The sequence below is a fragment of the Cherax quadricarinatus genome, chromosome 23 (genome assembly GCF_038502225.1).
Source record: "Cherax quadricarinatus isolate ZL_2023a chromosome 23, ASM3850222v1, whole genome shotgun sequence".
NCBI classification, from domain to species: domain Eukaryota; kingdom Metazoa; phylum Arthropoda; class Malacostraca; order Decapoda; family Parastacidae; genus Cherax; species Cherax quadricarinatus.
The window spans coordinates 9,248,501-9,266,868 of record NC_091314.1 but is presented as its reverse complement, the minus strand read 5'-3'; the positions used below and the strand labels follow the sequence as shown (position 1 = coordinate 9,266,868).

Here is an 18,368-nt window from a genome sequence, read left to right as displayed (position 1 = left end):
TGGAGAAGAAACCAAATGATGGCTGTTTCAATAAATAGTCCTGCTTTAAATCAGTCATTAACTGGACATCATCTGCATGTCTTGAGAATCAAACAGACCTGTGGACTATGATAAAAAGGGACATACATATGAGACTAGTTTACATGCTTAACAAATAAGCTGATCAAGGTCAGATCAAACTGGTGTTGACATATCAGCTTCACTGGCAAGGGAAACTTTAATTATATATTTTTTTATTTAACATTCATTTTTACAGAGTAAGAGTATACAGCATTGTCCTAGTGTTCTGTATTACAATACATTACAGATTCTCACACAGCCTCAATGATTCTTGATAGTACTGTACTGTATAACAGTGGAGTAGTGTTTGTGTTCACACAGTTGTTGTGTGTACTGTTGCTGTGAGAGGTGTTACATTGATGGATATACTATATAAAGATGGTGCAGTTATTTTGTGTGTGTCTGTCTGTCTCATTGGTATGCACTGTTGCTATGACAGGCATTGAGTAACACCTGCATTACATAACACCTGTCACAGCAACAGTACACACACCTGTGACGACACTTACACAATAACTGCACCATCTTCATGTACTGTATACACTGCTGTAACACCTCCGAGCAACAATACACACGACACCTATGTGAACACAGGTATACACACTACTGCACTGTTAAACAGTACACAAGAATGACAAGGGTGTACAGGAGGGCCCCCACTTATACAGCAGGTTAGGTGCCAGAATACTACTGTAAAGCAAATATTGCTATAAAATAAATCATAGCCTTTTTTCACTTTCAAATACTACATATAAAAGCCTGATAACATGTTTACACTAACATGTACTATTAAGTGAGTAATATAGCTAGGCATAAAAAATGCATATACAGTACACATTACTTACCTTTAAATATTTTCATCCTTTGCTTATAGTGAGTGTTGAATATATTTATTGTAGGAAGTTCTAATAAATGAAGAATGGGTATAATTGAAAACCGCTGTATTAGCGAAATGCTGAAAAGTGAAGCGCTGTAAAACAGGGCCTGCCTGTATGCACTTACTCTATAAAACATGAATGTTCAATTAATTTTTTTATTTATGTACTAATTAAAGTTTCCCTTGCTACTGAAGCTGCACTTGTGGTGAGGGCTTCCACCTTGAGGATGTGATGCATAACATGTGCAATTGTGGCCAGCCAGGCATAGTGGTGACTCACTCAGACCTCTCCTCCCCCCTTCTGTGCTGTAACAATCTTTTCATTTTTACAGTCAAACATATGCTATGCACAATGGGACAATATCATTAATTTTTTTTATTTAACTATCTGTCATATCTTTGATGTCTTCGTTTAGCATGGGGACTTATCTTCTTTGATAAGGTGGATATCTAGAATCTGTCTCGGGCATTTCAGCTGCCTTCAGTTGTTAAGACTGTCAAAAAAAAAAAAATCTGGTTTGGGGAGAAATTATATAAAATACATGTACTTATATTATTATTAGAGATGAATTCAGTATGTCGTATTTTTGCTCACACAGTTAGCTCTGTCATGTTGCAGACAGATAAACCTAGAGAGGATGGATGAACCTATGTATAGTGTAGCAAGGTTAGATGTACTGAAGTTAAATGTTAGGTAGCTTCAAAAATAAGCTGGAGAAATATATGTAGATGAATGGTTCAAAGAACCGACACGTTGTTAAATTAGACGCATGTGCAACTCTTGGGTATCTTTATTGAGGAAACGTTTTGCCACACACTGGCTTCATCAGTCCATACAAAGGATAAACATGAAGAACAGAAGGAGAATGAGGTAATCAGTCCCTCAGCCTTGAGTCGATGTGGTCAGTCCATCAATCTTAAATAGAATACAGCATATGAGCGGAGAAGCAGCTTATAAACCGTATGGCAGGAGAGGTGCAGCAGTCGTAGGTGGTGTCACATTTGTCCACTGGTTCTTTGAACCATTCATCTACAATCCTGTCAGACACTGCAACTTCTTGGGATCTTAATACTTGGGAATTCTTCGCTTGCCTATCCCTTGGGTACGACCTACTTCCACTTTGGACTAATGTGACACCACCTACGACTGCTGCACCTCTCCTGCCATACAGTTTATGAACTGCTGCTCCGCTCATATGCCATATTCTATTCAAGATTGATGGACTGACCACATCGACTCAAGGCTAAGGGACTGATTACCTCATTCTCCTCCTGTTCATGTTTATCCTTTGTATGGACTGATGAAGCCACTGTGTGGCGAAACGTTTCCTCAATAAAGATACCCAAGAGTTGCACACGTGTCTAATTTCATGAGAAATATATGATTGAGAAGTGGGCCTACCATTCTTGTGTACGTACTTATGAACTTTTATTATGTGGGGAAACTAATGTAGGAGCTTCCTTTCAAATTTGTCACTAAGGGGTCAGATGTTCATTGTTGATGGTGATTATGGTCTGCCCTCTTCAGAACTACCAACACCATTGTTTAAAACACAGGCAGTATTATGACTTGTGAATACAGTGGACCCCCGCATAACGATCACCTCCCAATGCGACCAATTATGTAAGTGTAATTATGTAAGTGCGTTTGTACGTGTATGTTTGGGGGTCTGAAATGGACTAATCTACTTCTCAATATTCCTTATGGGAACAAATTCGGTCAGTACTGGCACCTGAACATACTTCTGGAATGAAAAAATATCGTTAACCAGGGGTCCACTGTACTTGCCAGACACATTCTACCTAAGCAGAACAAAGCCATCGACTAACTTCACCCTCCATCCTTTGTAGCACCTGACCTCACCCATAATATTATACATAGTTAACCCTCAATGTGGATTAATAATGAGGATTGACTGATTGTATTAAATCAGGATAATGTTAAAAAAAATAGAAAAGGCTCTAAAGTGCTCTACAGTATACTTAGTAAACAGTAGATTACAGATATACTACAGTGAACATTGAAAATAAATGAGTTAAAAATACAGTGTATCCAGTAGATTTTCTTACTTCAGAAGTCTGTCATATTGAGAATTTACCAATGTCTATTCCATGTTAGATTGGTGAACCACTGGAGGGTAAAACATCTAAATGTCCTAATACTGCATATGTCATTCGTATAGTTATACAGGTGTTTAAGTTTTTTTCTTTTATGTACTGTATTTTTAATTTATACCTTTTATGTATTTTGTAATTGTATATTGTTTCTGTAGTTGTAATTGTTTTTTACACAGTATTTGGTTAACTCGCAATAACCCCTGAATTGATTATTTTTTTTAATTGGTGATATTAGCTTAAATTAATTAAAGATATTGTTCTCTCTCCAGTAACAAGGCTGAAAAGGTTACCCATGCAATGGACAAGCTATTCGTTTTGTTTGGCTGCGAAATCCTTAAGATTGTCCCTGGGCGCGTAAGCATTGAGGTTGATGCACGACTGAGTTTTGATAAAGAAGCCAGCATCTGCAAGGCCCGTAGATTCATCTCCATGTTTGCTGAAGAGGAAATCGACAAGGAGCGCATACTTATTAAACTGGCTTCTACCTGGGAAGGAATTCAGGCAGCAAAGTGAGCATTAATTAAAGTGATTTAAATTTAAAATCGAGAGTGTACCCTTTGCACAGATGACACTTGGAAGCAGTAGATAACTTTTATTAATGTTTTATTCACACAGAAAGCTTTATAGAGTCAATAGAGGAGGATATATACAGGCATTCATAATACATACAGGTTAGCCAGACTTGAGTCTTAGAAATGGGAAGTACAATGCCTGCACTTCAAAGGAGAGGTTTGGGATATTGGCAGTTTGGAGGAGTTTCTAAACTGTCGTATCGGAGCTTCTCTGCAAAGACAGTGATTATGTATGAGTGATGGTGAAACTGTTGAATGATGATAAAAGTATTTTTCTTTCTTTTTGGGGCACCCTGCCTCGGTGGGAAACAACCAATGTGTTAAAAAAAAAAAAATACACAGGTACAAGGGAAGGTGAGGTAAACAGGAGTATCATGGGACAAGGAATGGACCAGAATATACATTGTACTTCATAGACTACTGCAGGAAAAGATCACTTTAAATTATTGTTACATGGGAAACAAATAAATTGATAAGTACACCTACCATCCGACTTACGACCTGCTCGACTTACGACCACTCGACTTACGACCGTGTTTTTTATGCCAAATTTCTGGGAAATAAACAACTATTTGTGTTGTACACAGTGTTTATCCTAAACCTTACAGTATAAAATACAGTACGTACTAACAACATAAAAAGTAAAGTAAAACATGAAATACCAAAATAAAACAATAAAATAAAGTCATTACAAAAATGTTTTGTTGATATTCAGTAGTAAAGTTCGACTTGCGACCATTTCGACTTACGACCAGTTTCTCGGAACCGTACTCGGTCGTAAGTCGGATGGTAGGTGTACATAATTTTTCCTAACCTGTAATGTTCCCAGTGTTATCAACACGTTGTCCAGAAATGATGACATCACGATAATCACTTCCACAGCCATCAAAAACCTTAAAAGAACCAAGCGTAGCCACCATGATGCAAAAATAGTCTACATCATTTCTGACAATGAATGTGACACTTTTCATTGGGGAAACTTCATGGGGCATTATAACCAATATGCATGCAGAGTGCATAATATATGCAGTGCATGTGATAATATTATCTATAAAGTACTAAATCTGCAAGGATCCTGCAGTGCTTATGCACGTATTATAAAGACTAAGTGTATTCAGATATACACAAATACAGTTACATAGATTATCTTGCATGGCAGCATATGTGTAGAGAACCTAGGATAACCCAAAATAGTCAAAGTGACTTGCTTCATGAAATGGACAGATTAACTAGTTTGCCTCATGAAATGAACAGATAAACTAGTTTGCCTCATAAAATGAGCAGATGCTAGTTAGTAAAGAATGAGACAAAGATAGATGTTGAGAATCTGTCCTTATTAGCACTTCTAGTGTTATTACACAGAACTAGGGTATCTTAATGTTATTTGAACCTTTAGCTTACACCATACTTTGCAGGCATCTAGGAGCCAGTCTAATCCAGTGTACATCCTGTGGTGCTCCCTTGCCTCAAGATACTCCCATGCACTTAACCTTCCTTTGTACCAACATATGTACAGGCACAGACCTGTTGGTATTTGCATACAATTACAGTTCCAGTATAGTGTTTATCATCCAGTATTGCAATATGACTTTTTTTTTTTAAGCTAACTGAGGGTAAAATAGGTACACTTAGATTCCCAAAGTAAAGATTACAAAGTCAAAGTTAAACTACCACAGATGCTCTTTTAGGATTAGGGTCATCACTGTCTATACATTTGATGATTATCATACCATACCACGGGTGGGGTTTGATTCCGCAGTCAGAGAGTCTCAAAACTCAAACCCCACCCGTGGTATGGTTTGTTTGCAATCGTGTCATTACAATTTCGTGAGTCATAATTATCATGTTATTATTCTCAATTGTTTCCAGGGTTCTTGAGGAAGAGTATGGAATTCACTGTAACCTGACATTGTTGTTTGGTTTTGCTCAGGCTGTTGCCTGTGCTGAGGCGGGCGTGACGCTTATATCTCCTTTTGTTGGACGTATCCTCGATTGGTAAGTTTGAATTGTACATGGGGTATATGTTGAAGGATTGATTATGTACTTGTACTGCCTAAAAAACAAATCTTTGGATGTGCATAATCATGGTGAATATGAATTTAGAAAAGTTGCAAGAGAATGTTTTTGTGATACCTGTACTGTAAGAAACTTGAGTAACTGTTATACTGCAGGCAAAACAAATGGTATGTACAAAAATTAGAGAAAACACCATGGAATACAGCAGTAGTTCTCAATTGGCGAGCCCCAATATGCTATTTAAGTAGGTCATAGGTAGCATAAAAATTATTTCCCTGTATGCTTGACTCCTTTTTCACCAGCATATTTTTCAGTCGCTTAATTGGAGGTGGTTGTACTTCATGTTACTCTGTGTTAGGCAGTAATTATTCATTACAGAAAGAAGAAAAGGGCACAAAGCCATGACTGGAACAATACACAGATAACCTGCACATGAAGACTGACACTTATGGCAGTGTTTTGCATTTCAGTCCGACTTGGACCATTATCTAGTCACACAGAAGCGCAAAGAGAAGGGAGCCGGAATATGTACGAGAGGAGGAGCAGGGACAGTTGGAGGGAATAGTATTAAAGTGGTAATGGTAGTGGTGGTAGTAGTAATCATGGTAATAATAGTGGTGTTAGTGGCAGTAAAAGTAATAGGAGAAAAAGTAGTGCAACAGTGGTAGAGGTGACAATAAGACGGTGGTAGTGGTAGGGAAAAATGTGTCAAGTGTGGACACTTAGTAAAGAGATTAGTAGTAGTAAAAGTAAGAGGTAGTCTAAGAACAAGAGAAAAGAGAAACTGCAGGAGAGCTAATGGCCCTCGAGGGTAAGACCAAATCCCAGCAGGACGAAACCCCCATAAGACAGAACCAATCAGGCAGAAGACAGGAAAGGCAATGAAATTATAGGAAATGAGAAGAGTTAAGGAGAGGATGAAATTAAGATCAGGTCAAGTCACAAGTGTTTTGAAGTTTGGAGCATTTGACAATGTACTAAGAAAGGAATGCTTCAACATAAGGGAGAACCAGGAGAATTCATTGATGGTAATTAGGAAAAAAGGTTTGGCTGGGCTTTCATCTTTGAGCTTGAGATAAGATGTGACATCACCAGGTAGTATTATGTTTATTCTGGGTCAAAAAATTGTCATAAGTTTGCTTAAAGAAAAGGTACTACAAATAGCTGTAGATCATCTTGCTTGTAACCAGGTATGGTGACAGGCAATTCTGGATCTCAGATACCTTACATTGTGGCAATTTGCAAATGGAGCTAATTTGAGGGATGGGAAGGATCCTACTCCTACATAATGTACCCAGTTTCTGAAACTGGAGGATCACTGAAGTACTGTGTTCTACTGGAGAAATGACATACCATTAGATTACATTTGATTGGAGAGATTTAATAAGAAATTGAGTGCTTAGGGATGTGTGTTGTACAATAAGAATGTACATTGTTTGGCTAAACTATCATGAACTGACATCTAAACAGGTCTGATCTGAGTTCTAAGAGTGCAAAAGTTACATTAATAGGGCTTGGTGGATTTTTCAGCCAGGTCTCAATTCAGTTAACATATAGTAACCAGGGAAACCTAAGCTGAGTAAAGCACCATGGCTGCCTCATTAATGGATTTGGCTAATTTTATAGCAGCAGTACAAGGATAGGTACCAGGTCAGGCAAGTATTTGCTCTCAATATCAGCACCTTCCATTTTTGCTTACTAAGAGTAGAGATGAAAGCTTGCAATAAGTATATATGCAACAAAGAGGAGTTACAAAATGGTTACCAGGGCTAAAAGATTAGAGTTGCAAAGAAAGGCTGAAAGCATTACATTCCTTCACAACCTGATAGACAGAAAGAGGAGAGACAACCACATATAAGATTATAAATTTTTTTTTAAAGTATTGATAAGGAAGATTTCCTAGAATCAACAGGGAGAAAGAGGACATTGTAATGAACTAGGACAGTGCTGAAGAGATACTAAAGAGTAGTTTTAAAGAAAGTGTTGTGGTAAATGGTTAAGAAACCGACAAGTTGAAGATTGAGACACTTATGCAACATATGGGAATCTTTATTAAGGAAACGTTTCGCCACACAGTGGCTTCATCAGTCCAATACAAAGCAGAGAGGGGTAGGGAAAGGAGTAGTTTGAGGTAATCAGTCCCTCAGCCTGGAATCTATGTGTTCAGTCCATCACTCCTGTAGAAAGTCCATCACTATTCTACAAGTGATGGACTGAATACATCAATTCCAAGCTGAGGGACTGATTACCTGAAACTCCTGCTCTCCTTATCCCTCACTGCTTTGTACTGGACTGATGAAGCCACAGTGTGGCAAAACATTTCATTAATAAAGATTCCCATATGTTGCATAAGTGTCTCAATCTTCAAAGAAAGTGTTGTAGAGGAATGGAATGGATTTAAGAAAAGATAATGTTATTGCTATTGGAAACTTAAAAAAAAAATTAAACAATAAATATTAAAGACAACTCAGCTCTTTCACATGCAAATATTAAATTCCAAAAAGTTTTAATTTTTTCCCCCCCAACAAATCGGCCATCTCCCACCGAGGCAGGGTGACCCAAAAAGAAAGAAAAAATCCCCAAAAAAGAAAATACTTTCATCATTCAACACTTTCACCTCACTCATACACAATCATTGTTTTTGCAGAAGTGCCCAGATACAACAGTTTAGAAGCATATATAAAGATATAGTATAACATATCCCTCCAAAGTGCCAATACCCCAAACCCCCCCCCTCCCCCCTTTAAAGTGCAGGCATTGTACTTCCCATTTTCAGTACTCAAGTCCGTCTATATAAAAATAACTGGTTTCCCTGAATCCCTTCACTAAATATTATCCTGCTCACACTCCAACAGCTCGTCAGGTCCCAAAAACCATTAGTCTCCATTCACTCCTATCAAACACGCTCACGAACGCTTGCTGGAAGTCCAAGCCCCTCTCCCTCCAACCTTTTCGAGGACAATCCCTATCCCGCCTTTCTTACCTGACAGATTTATACGCTCTCCATGTCATTCTACTTTGATCTATTCTCTCTAAATGACCAAACCACCTCAAGACCCCCTCTTCTGCCCTCTGACTAATACTTTTAATAACTCCACACCTCCTAATTTCCACACTTCGAATTCTCTGCATAATATTTACACCACAAATTGCCCTTTATTACAACTCAGGAACAAAAACGCCTGTTATCCTCGGTGTAAAGGGAGCAAAATAAACACAGCCAAAAACTTTGACTTATATTTTCTTTCATCAAGTATAAACAGCAATATGTAAAGTATATACACGATGTACAGCAATAGGTATTAGCGCACGCCACGGTAATCGAGGCAGAATTGGAGCTTGTAGAATTCCGACCACTATGCTTCAACCAGCTCTCGAATGGAAATGACAAGGGTGAAAACATGAGTGATAACCATGTCACCTCCACAATTGCCTGATCCACTTTTTCATTAGCTGAACCTAGATACTGATCTGACACTGGGGCCCCATTGTCCAACCCTTAGCCTTTTAATGAGGGCGTGTACATGCGTCGAATAAAGGTTATGTACTCTTTACATGCCACACCCTTAGACAGGACATCTCCAACTGCCTCCTCGCTGCAGCAGTGTTGGTACCATTATACTTTCATATTTTCCCTTCTTTGCCTCCATAGATAACGTTTTATTTCTCCACATATACCTCAACGCACCACTCACCTTTTTTTCTTCCTCAATTCTATGGTTAACCTCATAATTCATAAACACATCTGCTGACACGTCAACTCCAAAATATCTGAAAACATTCACTTCTTCCATATTTCCTCTCTCCAATGTGATATCCAATTTTTCTTTATCTAAATCATTTGATACCCTCATCACCTTACTCTTATCTACGTTCACTTTCAACTTTCTACCTTTACACACCCTCCCAAACTCGTCCACTAACCTTTGCAACTTTTCTTTAGAATCTCCCATAAGCACAGTATCATCAGGAAAAAAGTAACTGTGTAAATTCCCATTTTGTATTTGATTCCCCATAATTTAATCCCACCCCCTCTCCCGAACACCCTAGCATTTACTTCTTTTACAACCCCATCTATAAATATATTAAACATCCATGGGGACATTACACATCGCTGTCTAAGCCCTACTTTTACCGGGAAGTAGTCTCCCTCTATTTTACACACCCTAACCTGAGCCTCGCTATCCTCATAAAAACTCTTTACAGCATTTAGTAACTTACTACCTATTCCATATACTTGTAACATCTGTCACATTGCCCCCCTATCCACTCTATCATATGCCTTTTCTAAATCCATAAATGCAATGAAAACTTCCCTATCTTTATCTAAATACTCTTCACAAATATGCTTCAATGTAAACACTTGATCTACACATCCCCTACGCACTCTAAAGCCTCCTTGCCCATCAACAATCCTACTCTCTGTCTTACCTCTAATTCTTTCAATAATAACCCTACTGTATTTTTTACAATCTCTTTTGTCCCCCTTCCTTTTATATAAAGGAACAATACATGCCCTCTGCCAATCCCTAGGTACCTTCCCCTCTTTCATACATTTATTAAACAAAAATACCAACCACTCCAACACTATATCCCCCCCTGCTTGTAACATTTATGTCATGATCCCATCAGTTCCAGCTGCTTTACCCCCTTTCATTCTGTGTAATGCCTCATGCACCCCCCCCCATTCACATCCTGCTCTTATTCACTCCTAAAAGATGTTATACCTTCCTGGGCAGTGCATGAAATTACCGCCTCCCTCTCTTCATCGACATTTAAAAGTTCCTCAAAATATTCCCGCCATCTACCCAATACCTCCAGCTCCCCATCTACTAACTCCCCTACTGTTTTTAAATGACAAATGCATTCGTTCCCTAGGCTTTCTTAACTTGTTTAACTCACTCCAAATTTTTTTCTTATTTTCATCAAAATTTCTTGACAGTGCACCTCCCACTCTATCATCAACTCTTGCACTCTCTCACCACTCTCTTCACCTTTCTTTTACTCTCCATATACTGTGCTCTTCTTATAACACTTCTGCTTTGTAAAAACCTCTCAAAAGCTACCTTTTTCTCTTATCACACCCTTTACTTCATCATTCCACCAATCACTCCTCTTTCCTCCTGCACCCACCCACCTTTAGCCATAAACTTTTGCCTCACATTCTAATAAGAATATTTTATTACATAATATGGTACAGAAGATTTAAGAGATACATTGTTGATATAAAGGTGGCATATACGGTACATGTTGTTACGTGTGTATCACCGATTATAAGGCGAAAATCTCATCCAGCTCCTCAGAGCTGGGGCGTGTGCCCAAAATACAGCAGACATTACCCCTTTGAACAGCCGCACTGAGCCGCTGGAACAGAAAACTACCTGCCCTGGGATCCCTAGTTACCCTGATGAGTCTTTTTCCCAGCTCCTTAAGGAATTTAGATGCATTCTTTCCCCATGAGCCAAGGGTCTCTGAGCCTATGGGAACAAACATATAATGATGGGCAAGTTCTCCATATTTTCTAGACTTTCTAATAATGTATTTTTAAAACTTTTCCAACCCTCTTCAACCCCCCCTCCCCCCCCACTACTCATACTTGCACTAGTCCACCTTTATGCCAGTAGCTGCTTATATCTCACCCTAACTTCCTCCTCCCTTACTTTATACACTTTCACCTCTCTCTTACTTACTGTTGCCATTTTCCTTTTGTCCCATCTACCTCTTACTCTAACTGTAGCTACAATTAAATAATGATCCGATATATCAGTTGCTCCTCTATAAACGTGTACATTCTGAAGCCTACCCATCAACCTTTTATCCACCAATACATAGTCAAACAAACTACTTTCATTACATGCTATATACTTGTATACTTATTTATCCTCTTTTTCATAAAATATGTATTACTTATTACCAAACCTCTTTTTACACATAGCTTAATTAAAAGCTCCCCATTTTCATTTACCCTTGGTACCCCAAATTTGCCTACTACTCCCTCCACAACATTTTTACCTACTTTTGCATTGCAGTCCCAACCACAAGGACTCACACTTGTTTCAAAACTCCCCATGCACTCACTCCACATTTCCCAAAATCTCTCTCTCTCCTCTACACTTCTCTCTTCTCCAGATGCATGAACGCTTGCTGTAACCCACTTTTCACATTCAACCCTTATTTTACTCCACATAATCCTTGAATTAATTCATTTATATTCCCTCTTTTCCTGCCATAACTTATCCTTCAACATTATTGCTACTCTTTCTTTAGCTCTAACCCTATTTGAAACACCTGACCTAACCCCATTTATTTCTCCCCACAGAAACTCTCCCGCCTCCTTCAGCTTTGTTTCACTTAAGCAGGACATCCATCTTCTCGTTCATAACGTCCACAATCGTCTCTCTCCTATTATTCGCACAACTTCCATGTACATTCAAACAACCCACTTTGACGGTTTTCTTTCTTTTTAGTAGGCTATATGGGAAATGGGGTTACTAGCCCATTGTTCCCTGCATTTTAATTGACTTTTACAATGCACATGGCTTATGGAGGAAAGATTCTTATTCCACTTCCCCATGGATATAAAAGGAAAAGCAATAAGAACAAGAACTATTAAGATAAAATCAAAGAAAACTCTGATGAGTGTGTATACATAAACGTGTACATGTATGTGTAGTGTGACCTAAGTGTAAGTAGAAGTAGCAAGACGTTCCTGAAATCTTGCATGTTTATGAGACAGAAAAAAGACACCACCAATCCTACCATCATGTAAAACAATTACAGGCTTTCATTTTACACTCACTTGGCAGGATGGTAGTACCTCCCTGGGTGGTTGCTGTCCAAATCAGCATGTGGAATATTTTGACAGATGTTTCAATTTCTTCAAATTGTACTTACATTGGAAGGTGTTTGAAATGTCTGGAAAGATTCTCAGTGAGGATGTTCTTGCAAAATAATTTATCAACAAAACCTTATTATACAGCAAAGCCTCAGTTAGTATGAATAATGAATGCAGCTAACTGATCGCATTACATAACTTAAGAGATTTGTTAATTTGCCATGGAATTAAATATTTTATGTTCCATTGGTTTTACCTATGTAAGCTTGTATGCTTTTACTTGTTTAGGTATGTGACTTAAAATCCTTGAAGAAAACTTCATGATTTGAGCCTGTATTATGCAAAATAGTCTACCTGAAGACCATTAAAATACATATTATATACTGTATTAATAAAATATTAATACATCACATTTTAATCATCAGGTATGTGGCAAACACAGATCAAAAGACATTTGAGGCCCATGATGATCCTGGAGTGAAAAGTGTCACTCGCATTTACAACTATTATAAAAAGTATGGCTATAAGACTGTTGTAATGGGAGCGTCATTCAGGAATAGTGGTAAGTACAGTATTGGTAGTATCAAAACCCATGACATTCATAAATCAAGTTGTATAAATATAAGCAGAGAAGATTAGGAATTCTTTATAAATTTTTATACTTATGATAGTTACTCTGCTTTGATGATCATTGATTTTTTTTTTTTTTTTTTTTTTTTTTAAACAAGGGATACAGGATTTATGAAGGGATTCTGGTAAACTGGTTATCTGGACAATCCTTTTAGTGGGAAGTATAGTGCCTATGCTCTGAAGGTGTGGCGATATTTCAGTTCAGAGGGTCATTTGAAGTGTGATGTCAATGCACTTCTGGCAGTACAACTATTGAATGAGTGATGGTGAATGCATTCTCGTTTTTTGAGTTGCTCTTCTTCGGTGTGAAACAACCAGTGTGGAACCAAGTGGCTGTTATGACTTGATGAGCAAGGTAATATTTATGAAGAGATTCAAGTCCTGGAGATGGGAATTACAGTGCCTCCACTCTGAAGGAGGGGTGGGAATGTTTGCAGTTTGAAGGGCATCTAAACTGTAATATCGGAGTGCTTCTGGCAAGACAGTGATAGTATAAGTGATTGTAAAAGCAATTTTTTGTTTTTTTTCATTTTTGGGTCGCCCTGTCTTGGTGGGAGATGGTCAGTGTGTAAAAAAATCCAATATATATCTTATATTGTTAGTAGTGTATTACTTCTAACTTAAGACTGTCCGAAAGGTTATGAATGATGATGGGCTCTTCTTTGTGAGAAATAGTATACAGTGTTAACCTATTAATGTAACTGATATCTTCTTGGGAAATAGTTATTGTTATTATATCTTAAAAATAGACAGCACTGAAGTAGGTCTTCTGGCCAAAGCTAGGCACATCTTACACTTATCAAATCATTCCTACTTGTGTAAGTTTTTATTTATGTTAAATATACAGGTTTTAGATTTTTTAAATTGTCTTAGAGTAATTAATGTGTAGGATAGCCCAATAAAATTATGAATATTAGTTGTTTGACTATACAGTAGGGCCCCACTTATACGGTTGGTTAGGTTCCAGGCTACCGCCGTAAAGTGGAACACCCTTTTTTTCCACTTACAAATGCATACAAACACTAGATAACAAGTTTACACTAGCATATACAGTGGACCCCCGGTATTCGATATTAATCCGTTCCTGAGAGCTCATCGAATACCGATAATATCGAAAACCGAATCAATTTTCCTCGTAAGAAATAATGAAAATCAAATTAATCCGTGCAAGACACCTAAAAGTATGAAAAAAAAAAATTTTACTACATGAAATATTAAGTTTAATGCAATAGAATAATTACAATAAAATAATTGACACTTACCTTTAATGAAGATCTGGTGGTGATTGATGGGATGGAAGGAGGGGAGAGGTGTTAGTGTTTAAAAGGGGAATCCCCTTCCATTAGGATTGAGGTAGCAAGTCCTTTTCCAGGGTTACTTCCCTTCTTCTTTTAATGCCACTAGGACCAGCTTGAGAGTCACTGGACCTCTGTCGCACAACAAATCTGTCCATAGAGCTCTGTACTTCCCGTTCCTTTACGATTTGTCTAAAATGGGCCACAACATTGTCATTGTAATAGCTGTGTTAGGGTGATTTTCATCCATAAAGGTTTGCACTTCATCCCACTGTGAACTCATTTCCTTAATTTTTGAAGTACGCACAAAGTATTCCACAACTGGTATAGGCTTCTCAGGGTTAGCCTCAAACCCTTCAAAATCTTTCTTAATTTCCATACTAATTCTCACCCTTTTTACCACAGGGTTGGCACTAGAAGCTTTCTTGGGGCCCATGGTGACTTATTTTGCAGAAACAAGCACCAAACACAGTGATAATATGGATAATATTGAATGTACCGAATGTATCCTTAGATGGTGGCCTGGTGGTTAAAGCTCTCGCTTCACACGGTGAGGGCCTGGGTTCGATTCCCAGCCAGAGTAGAAACATTGGATGTGTTTCTTTCCACCTGTTGTCTATGTTCCCCATCAGTAAAATGGGTACCTGGGTGTTAGTCGACTGGTGTGGGTCGCATCCTGGGACACTGACCTAAGGAGGCCTGGTCACAGACCGGGTCGCGGGGGCGTTGACCCCTGGAACTCTCTCCAGGTAAACTCCAGGTAAACACTGGCTGGCTTGTAAACACTGGCACACAAGGGGCAGTTCAGGCCACATGTGGACAGGTCTCGTACGAATCGTATCGAATACCGGGTTTTCAATCGAATACCGAGGAAATTTTTTTGCGATATAATGCATCGAATACCTGATTTATCGAATAGCGATGCCATCGAATACCGGGGGTCCACTGTATTAAGTTAGCAATAGAACCAGGCATCAAAAAACAATAAAAAAAGTACAATACACACATAGTGCACTCATTACTTACCTTAAAATATTTATAGTCTTAATCTAGGGTGAGACAAGTAGTATTTATTGTAAGAAATCAAGTGTGGTATGTATGGTAGTCAGCCAGGCTACCATACCAGGCCACCCCACCCACACAAAATTCTATGATATTTAAGCATCCCAGAGCGATAAAATGTATATACAGTTCACTCATTACTTACCTTAAAATATAGGGTGAGATGAGTAGTATTTATTGTAAAAAATCAAGTGTGGTATGTATGGTAGTCAGCCGGGCTACCATACCAGGCCAACCCACCTACACATAATATTCTATTACATTTAAGCATCCCAGAGCGATAAAATGTATATACAGTTCACTCATTACTTACCTTAAAATATTTGTAGTCTTAATGTAGGGTCAGGAGTAAGTAAATGAGATAAAACGAATAAATGAGAGAGAGAAAGAATGAGTGCATGAGAGAGTACAGGCGCAGAGTTATGTAAACAAACCAGGCGAAGGTAAGTTTTGTTAACAAACAAAGTGTACACGTCTGGTTTGTGTACAAGTTACATTGTGATAAAGTTGGTAGAATTACCGACAATATGTAAAGTAAAAGGACACAAGTGCAACTAATGTGACATTTATTGTGGCAATGTTTCGCTCTCCAGGAGCTTTATCAAGCCTGTATCAAGCTTTATCAAGCTTGATAAAGCTCCTGGAGAGCGAAACGTTGCCACAATAAATGTCACATTAGTTGCACTTGTGTCCTTTTACTTTACAAGTTACATTGTGTGCAGGTTGTCTCTACATTGATACGGTAGAATAAATAAAGAAGAACACTCCCATTCTCATGTAACATCATTTTGAGAAGAAATGATGCTCTGAATGAAGGCAATGGAAATAAGTCACTCTGACTTTTTTGGGTTATCCTAGGTTCTCTACACATATGTTATGTATGATAATCTATGTAACTGTATTTGTGTATACCTGAATAAACTTACTTACATACATACGAAAGGAATAATTTTCTACAGTTACCCCCAGTAACACATTTTCTCTTATGTTAGATTAGAGAAAATGTTATTCTTGGCGTCACTTGTACAAGTTATCTGGCTACCACATCTCATATTTATGTTTATTTATTCTATTGTAGGGTGTATTTATCATCTTTTTATGTTATGTATCGTGTTTATTATATAATTTTGAAAAAAATATCATGGATGGATTAATGAAAATGTGTATATTAACGTAATATACAACATTTAATGAGACTCGGTGATTATTATTATTATTATTATTATCATTTCTAATATGGCGTCACTTGTGCAAGTCGTCTGCTACCACATCTCATATTTATGTTTATTTATTCTATTGTGGGGTGTATTTATCATCTTTTTATGTTATGTATCGTGTTTATTATATAATTTTGAAAAAATATCATAGATGGATTAATGAAAATGTGTATTTAACGTAATATACGACATTTAAATGAGACTCGATGATTATTATTATCATTACTAATATGACGTCTGGAGACATAAGATACTCTTACTGATTTTAATGTGTACCTGCATGCCAGCACAGTATGTAAGTTTATTTAAGTACAGGTATACATAAGCATAATTATTAGAGTATATATAAAATATGAAATAACTTTTAAAAACATTTGAAATTTTGGAGTTTCCAGACAAAATGGAGTGACTTGGTGCTTACTGAGCTCACGAAGAATGTAAACAAACAGGGTGGGGCGGTGACCGTATTAGAAAGTCAGGTGGGGGGAGCCGTATAGCGAGTTTTGGTCATAATTTGAAATGACCGTATTAGCGGAACGCCGTAAAGTGAAACTCCGTAAAGCGGGGCCCTGCTGTATTGGTTTCAGTTACAGGAGGGCCCCGTTTTATAGCATTTCGCTAATACAGCAGTTTTCATTTATACCCATTCTTCATTTATTCAGACTTTCTACAATAAATATATTCACTACTTACTATAAGCTAAGGACAAGAAATTTTTAAGCTAAGCAATGTGTGTGCTGTATATGCATTTTTTAGGCCTAGCTTTATTGCTCACTTATTATATGATAGTGTCAACATGTTATCAGGCTTTTATATGCAATTGAAAGTGAAAAAATGGTTTCACATTACAGCAGTAGCCTGGAACCTAACCTACTGTATAAGCATGACCCTCCTGTAATTATCTACTTTTAGAACTGTTGATCCCCTCAACACTGGTGAGGAGCTTTGGATCCAAGGAATTGAACCTAACCTCCCCCTTCTAGAACTGAATCTGATTACTTTGCATTACTCTAGGCACTCTGTTTCACTCCTCTACAACTACTGCTTTCATATAGAATATTTAAATACAGTAGGACCTCCATATCTGTGGGGAATATGTTCCAAGGACCTGCCATAGATACCAGAACTGCGGATAGTAGCAAACCCTATATGTAAGTCCTATACATATTTGTTGTAAAGTTTAATTGATAAATCATGCACAATAGGTGAAGAATTATCACTTTTTTACTATTGGTAAGCCCTTCATGGCTTCTCTTAGGCTTTGAAGAACTGCCAACATTTCTACTTTTGCACTTTGGGGCCATTATTATTCAAAATTAAGGGGTATTTTTGGGCCACAGTAAACCGTGAATAACTGAAACTGCGGATAATGAATCAGTGGATACAGGGGTTTTACCATATGTACTGTACTGTATTATGTATGAGGGAAGTTTTTCGCTAATATGATTGAGGTTGGAATGGTATCTGCTCCATTAAGGTTTGCCAGCACCGTCTTTTAACCCTTCATCGCGCAAGGGGTCCGAAAATTTGAAATTCGAACTGAACTCCCTATGGTGGATAGAGTAACTCAATACAAGGTCACTGATCCCATATAAATTGATTTCTGATGGTTAGTTTTCGAGCAATTGCCAATCTCCGAAGACCGAAAATATTAGGCCGCCCCCGACAAAGTGATTAAAAAATTCT

General features: G+C 37.8%; 1 protein-coding gene across 1 annotated transcript in view; it reads left to right on the top strand.

Annotated features, from left to right (window-relative positions):
* Positions 1 to 18,368, top strand: part of Taldo (transaldolase) — a 67,440-nt gene that overhangs the window by 35,173 nt on the left and 13,899 nt on the right. The window contains exons 3-5 of the mRNA XM_053772449.2: positions 3,325 to 3,564; positions 5,497 to 5,622; positions 12,904 to 13,040. Of these exons, the coding sequence (XP_053628424.1) occupies positions 3,325 to 3,564; positions 5,497 to 5,622; positions 12,904 to 13,040 (503 nt within the window). The remainder of the gene's footprint in view (positions 1 to 3,324; positions 3,565 to 5,496; positions 5,623 to 12,903; positions 13,041 to 18,368) is intronic.